This window comes from Pyxicephalus adspersus, chromosome 2 (assembly GCF_032062135.1).
Source record: "Pyxicephalus adspersus chromosome 2, UCB_Pads_2.0, whole genome shotgun sequence".
Lineage (NCBI taxonomy): Eukaryota > Metazoa > Chordata > Amphibia > Anura > Pyxicephalidae > Pyxicephalus > Pyxicephalus adspersus.
In genome coordinates, this window is record NC_092859.1 from 26,026,586 (window position 1) to 26,033,151 (window position 6,566).

General features: G+C 39.4%; 1 protein-coding gene across 1 annotated transcript in view; it reads left to right on the top strand.

Moving 5' to 3' along the window:
- Positions 1 to 4,293, top strand: part of CYB5R3 (cytochrome b5 reductase 3) — a gene marked incomplete in the record, with an annotated part of 16,614 nt that extends 12,321 nt beyond the window's left edge. The window contains 4 exon segments of the mRNA XM_072400122.1: positions 465 to 548; positions 948 to 1,033; positions 1,530 to 1,629; positions 2,779 to 4,293. Of these exon segments, the coding sequence (XP_072256223.1) occupies positions 465 to 548; positions 948 to 1,033; positions 1,530 to 1,629; positions 2,779 to 2,951 (443 nt within the window).
- Positions 4,294 to 6,566: the final 2,273 nt, after the last annotated feature.

The following is a 6,566-nucleotide window of genomic DNA, read 5'->3' on the forward strand; positions in this document are numbered from 1 at the left end:
GGACCAGGTAAGTGGGGATTTTAGTGTAGGCGAAAAAATACGGGGTTAACCAAAAGAGCAAAAATATTTAGTGCGAGAAATTACGGGCTTAGCGGTTAGGGGGTTAAATATTGGGCTGTTTAAAATTCAATGAGTGACCATTTGACTGAGGGACAGTGTGTACATTGTATTTCTATTGCCATCGTCTGATTAAAGTAAATCTGTCCTGAGGAAATGGCAGCTGTCATTGCTGACCTCTTTCTTGAAAATGCCACTTTCCTGGCAGTCTGGCTCTTTCAGCTACTGTCTGAACACTGCCATGAGTGTGTACACTTGTGTCCAACCTGTGCTTATGTTACTAAATACCCTTATTGCAGCTTTTACATATATTTAGCTTAGTTGTCATATAATGTTATTTAAATGACCTTCAGTCAAAGAATTCTGATTATTTATTTTTATAAAAAACGATGACTTAAATTTTTCAGGAAGTTTCCAGATCCGAGCAGACAAAAAATCTGCACCAGTTACAAAGAAGGCAAAGCACCTGGGAATGATCGCTGGGGGAACAGGTACGACCAAGATAAGGGAGTTTGGCCCTTGTTTGTATGATATTCACATTGACACTAATAGCCAAATAAATTATCCATTTTGTGTTTTGTCCTGACATGAAATTGAGACTGTGGTTGCTACAATAATGTTCGGTGGAGGCTTTTGCAATTTTATTGTACCTGGGACAGAGTCTAATACTTTATTCTGTACTGTAAACCTAATTCTATGTCTCTGACCACCCTCTTCCTGATCTCATCTCCCCTCACCTCTGCTCTTTTCTTTTCATTCCTCATTGCCTATCTCCCACCATTTTCTACCCCCTACTTACTTTTCCATTCCATCTCTGTTTCTCCTCTCTGTGATCTCTTTTCCTTTTTCCCTATCCCACTCTGACCTCTTCTTTCTCTTTGCTTTTTTAGGAATAACACCAATGCTACAGCTCATCCGTGCTATCATAAAGGACAAGGATGACCATACAGTATGCTATCTGCTCTTTGCTAACCAGGTTTGTAAACTTAATATTATTGACAAGTTGCCATATAGAACATGAAATCAGTATGCTGCATTCATTTTTTAGCTTAGTCTTGCCCTGCAATCTCCCCACCACCTCCTATGTGTCCTGTGCAATACACAGTTTCCTGAAAGAATTCAAAGTATAACCACCCCCACATTCATATTCATTTGCAATCCCTATTTAATGTACAGCGCTGCGTAATTTGTTGGCGCTATATAAATCCTGTTTAATAATAATAATAATAATAATATTAATAATAATATTCCACCTTCAACACCTTGCAGGACATATAGAGATGGCTCATGTCTGACTTTCAGAAAGTCTGTATTGTGATAGGAAGTGCTGGGGGTTAGGTTATTACATTTCACCTTATGGCTGTGCTTTTTAGCTTTCTAAATTTTGGCTATAGGATTTGACATATCATTATTCAAGCTATAGTGTTTATTTGGCAGCAATATTCATTACCATGTTTGTTTTGTGTTTGCAGACAGAGAAGGATATCCTTTTACGCAATGAGTTAGAGGAAATCCAGGTTAATCATGGCTCCCGCTTGAAGCTGTGGTACACACTGGACCGCGCTCCTGAGAGTAAGAAGTCTTTATCTCCTTATGGCCTTGGTTAAACTATATAAACTAATTTAAGTTCTAACAAACATTTGATGGCCCTAAAGGATTGCTTTTATTGTTTAGCCATGCTTTGTGTGTGTGTGTAATGCACTCTAATGGTCATGTTGAATACCCCATTCCACTAAAAATTATTACTTTTTCATCAGTTCCTTTCCTGTATTGCTGAAAATTTTAGTCCTGGCTGTGTGGATAGGTGAACAGCCAAAGCAAGCTAAGGAAAGACTAGTGGAAGAGTATTCATTTAAGCAACAATATACCTAAAAGATTGTGTGCATTTATATGGCACATTTTATGCAAGTTCTTTACCTGCAAATTCTCCCCTGTAAAGACATCCCAAAAGTCCTGAAACTGCTGCTGCCTGCAACCCTTAAATATGATGTCCTGAAAGTGCAACTAAACTAAAAATAAAAAAAAAATTACTTGCCTTTTATCCTGATGGTCCCTGGATGGCACTGGTCCTTCCCACGATCTGGTTCCCATGCCGTCTTGAAATTCCACTGCGTTTGGAAACTTTGTGCGCCACCATCCTCTTATCTTCTCTTTCATCTTCTTGTTACGTCACATGACCTCACACTGCGCAGGTGTGAGATTGGGTGGCGTAGCTGCTGTTAAGGGGAAAAAAAAGAGCCAATCTCACTGCGCATGAGTGAGATCGGCATCTCTTTCCCCTTGATGGAAAAAATGCCCCTTCTGTGCATGCCCAAGAATCCCACTAAGTCTTGATCAAAAGAGGGTGTTGCACTTAAAAATTAATACCATTTACACAAAGTAAAAATGTTAAGTTCAAGTACGCTTTAAGGGACCGTTTTATTATTTACATCTTCTCTGGAAACTACTTGAAAGCATATGCAGGAGCTAGATCAGTACAGTTAGTAATTAAAGAGCAGAGGCCTATGACATGCTGGGGTAAGGTGGGGCTTTGCTAGGTACTTGGTTCTTCCTAGAGTGGGTATTTGTGTGTTTTTTTTTTTTTTGTTTTGTTTTTTTTTGTTTTTTTATATTGCAAACAAATGGGAAAAAAACTTTGTAAAAAGAGTAACTAACACTGCAGATAGATGGATGGATAGAAATAAATATGTTATTTTTTTATATATTTTTTTTTTATTGCAGAGTGGGATTACAGCCAAGGATTTGTCAATGAGGACATGATTAAGTCGTTCATGCCACCTCCTGGGGACGATGTCCTTATCTTGATGTGTGGTCCTCCACCAATGATCCAGTATGCCATTAACCCAAGCCTGGACAAGCTTGGCTACCCCCAGGACAGGAGGTTCGCTTACTAGTCCTTCCTCATCCAACCCAGAGATCGCTACTTTTAAGGAATTTGGGAAAGGCAATGCCGGTGTTTAACCTGGAGCAAAGAGCAGGTGTTAAAATTTATCACAAGCCTTTTGAAATTTGCTGCCTTGTCAATGTAATTGTGTATTCAACAAAGTGTATTGCTTATTATATTTTTCTTGATATGAAACACAGACCATAACAGTCCAATTCCAGATGGTAACATGTAGTGTGATGAGAAAGGGGAATGTATATGGGAGGAGCAATGGAGAGATTGGGTTTTGGCTCAGTTTTTATTCCCCTAACAACATGACTAACTGCTGCCTCCTGAAATGGGTATTGTGTAATAGGCCGGATTAGACTGAAAGGTTTCTTGGTAAAATTGTATTTTAAAGTCAGTTACTGTTTAATGTTTTATTGCATTTGAACCCCTACAATATACATTTTTTTTTTTCACAATTTTGCCATGTTGCCAATATGTTTGGCAACGTGCCTCATTGTACACCATTTCCTTAAGCAAATGTGTTTATTTTGTACCGCATTTACAAAAAAAAACATGCTTGGGAAGACTGTAAGAAGTAAGACACGATGACGAACCTATTAAAAAAAAAAAAAAAAAAAAAAATTGGGTTTGCATACACCTATTTGTGAGTCACATTTTCAACTTAATTTTGTTACTTGGGAATTCCTACAATTTGTCACAAAGTTTGGTTTCCTTAATGGTTTGCCCTTTTCACTCTAGACATTGCAGAACTACTTCAGACATGCCAGCTGTGCCAGGAAGCATAGTATGCTGGTACTTGTAGTTCACCCCAGGAGGAGAGATCCAGGCTGCACCATTTTGTTTGATTGTCCAAGCATGTGATCATACTCACTGACTAGTTTAATGTCTGAAGTTTTAACACTATTTCTGAACTTGCTGGCTTTTTATATGGGTTATTATTACACTTTACCTGTTGGAAAGAATCACACTATTTGTGCAGTAAGTGTAAATCTGTCCCTTGTAACTTTTGTTTGCCCTGTACCCTGAAATATCCACTATGTTTGTGTTTCAGAACTGTCTGTGTTAGCCAGGGCCACCATTCAGGCTGCACCAACCACATTCCAGCTGTTGATAAAATAAAAGGAGACTGTGGGCAACACAGACAGTTCATGTTTATCACTCACTCAAGGTTAACTCTCAGCACTAAGATGCTGCCTCTCTATTTGCACTATGAAGTTTTCTCCTTTCCCGTCTGTGGCCCCCTCAGGTGTTCTCTTTGCAGCATAACTTTGCCTTTCCAAAACCCTGTGTACAATGTATTTTTTTTTATCTTCTCATGAATATAAAGCACTTTTGAGAATGTTTGAATTGAGTCTTGTCCTTTTTTTGTTTTCAAGCAATTGTAAGATTAAAAAAAAATGTTAAAGTGGACTTATCACCAAGTTTATTGCAGGGCCAGCTTGGAGAAAGAATGCAGATTGCCTGGATAGAATGTTATCTATTGGTGTGTTGCAACAAGCATACAAGTAACTGTGGCAATTGGTTGAACGCCTGAACTGTATACCCATTCTTGGTCCGTGATTTTAGAAGGTAATATAGCGAAAGTAAACTAAAAATAAAATCCACTCCCCTTTACTATAGCAGATCTGTCGATCCCTCCAAACGTTTTCTGGATCAGGTTCTGCGTCATACTGGAATCCCCTTTGTCGTGTCGAGGAGGAAACGCCAGGCGCTGCCAACTTTTTTTGTACCTCTCTGGCCCTCTGCCCATGTCACCTAATTTTGCACTGCGGAGGCACAAGATCAGGTGACGTAGATGGGTAAAAAATAGTACTGTTCACACTGCACTGCGTGAGATCGGCAATTTTCTTTTTCTTTCCAGGATGTTCTGCGCTCCTATTCTGTCTTTTTTGCTGCAATCTTCTTTTATGTAAGGAAAAAAATTTAGTTTAGGTCCACGTTATAGGCAGAGAATCAGAACACCAGTTACACAAACTATATATATATATTTTTTTTTCTTCTAGAACCAGTTCAGGTGGCGGCTCTCCTAATCCCTTGTAATGGTGCTGCTTTAGGCTGGCCAAACAAGGTAAACTGGGTTAATTTCACAGATCAAAATCTAACTAATTGTTGTGTAGCATGAGGGCGCAACTAAATGGTCCGCTCACATTATATCAAATCTAGTTAGTCCTCTTTGCAGGAGAGGCAATTATGGGCTTTAGAAGGCAGTTAGACATTAAGGCTTACTGCCCCTAGGCAATTAAATCCTCTCCTACCTCCCATGCTGACCAATTGTGTGTACTGTACAGAAGGGTGTGACGGCAAGCTTGAGGTAAATGTGGCAAGCTGGTGCAATTATCACTTGTAGTACCATGTTTGAACCTTGCACTTCATGCGTTTTCTCACCATGCACCATTGATGGAGCATCTTCATGCATCTGCTCCTGTTTGCAATGTGAATGTTTGATCTCTTCCTGCCACCCACCTACAGTACTATCTTGTGCCTCTATGTTCACTTACTGCCATATGGTTACAACATGTCAGAATCGATTGCTGTAGTGGGTGCCTTTCTACTAACTGTGCTAATGGCAGTGCGCACTGACTTTGCCAGCATCTGAAGCTTAGAGTTGTGTTGGGTTGCTTATGGGGGCCTGGGAAGCTTTTTTTACCTCCCTCCTGGAGTGGCCAAATTATTTGCCTTTCAGTTATACCACAGTCATGTAAGACTTTTAAATCTTCAGGTTTCCAACTCTTTTTTCAACTTTTTTTTTACACTTCATACACTTTTATTCAGATTCTAGATCTGGTTTATCACATGTCCCAGAAGGAAGATGCCCAATTTGAATCTCCTGAAGTACGGGTTCAGCAACAAACTGCCCAGGTTTGTATCTAGATGCAGATATCGTCTAGCAGTAGCAGACGACATTGTGGCTAATTAATGTGCTCATTAAAAAAAAAAAAAAAATGTTCTATCACCGGATGGACAAGGATGTTCTGGTGATTTCTCATTTCTCCAGATGTGGTACATTTGTCTGGTGAGACTTCTAGGTGACATTTTATGGCCACTGCCAAATTGTAATGATATTTTTTCTCTAAGATGAATTTGCCCTCCTGCTTGGTAATTGCTGACGTGGCTGCCAAAGGCCAGGGACAGAGTCATTTGTGGTTCCTGATAAAAGCTAGAAAGCTGATGTCCTACAAAGTCTATAATTGGACATAGAAGGCATACTAAACTTCATGTGAGTCTCAGAACTTCCACTTCTTCATAGAATGAATCCTCCCCCTTGTGTTGCTGGGTTCAGACCAACTTTTGGCTCTCCATTTGTTCCCATGACTTGGTCATCTCTAAATCTGTGTTTTCTGCTGTGTCTGAACTCATTAAAACATTCTGCTCATCCACATAGTGAGATTTTTTTTGTGGCTATCACCTCTTTAAGATGATTGTCTAAAATGGAGGCCTTGTCCTTTCTAATTTTAAAAGTGGATGTGGTTTTAAAGCCTAGAGCGTCTTATTTTTCTAAGCTTCAATTGGACTGCTTTTGGATGTCCTGAAATTATAAGACTTCCTTGCCCCTCATTGGATGAGTTCATAAAAGGATTTTTGTACTTGTCTTCTTGCACTATTTAGTGCTCCATTA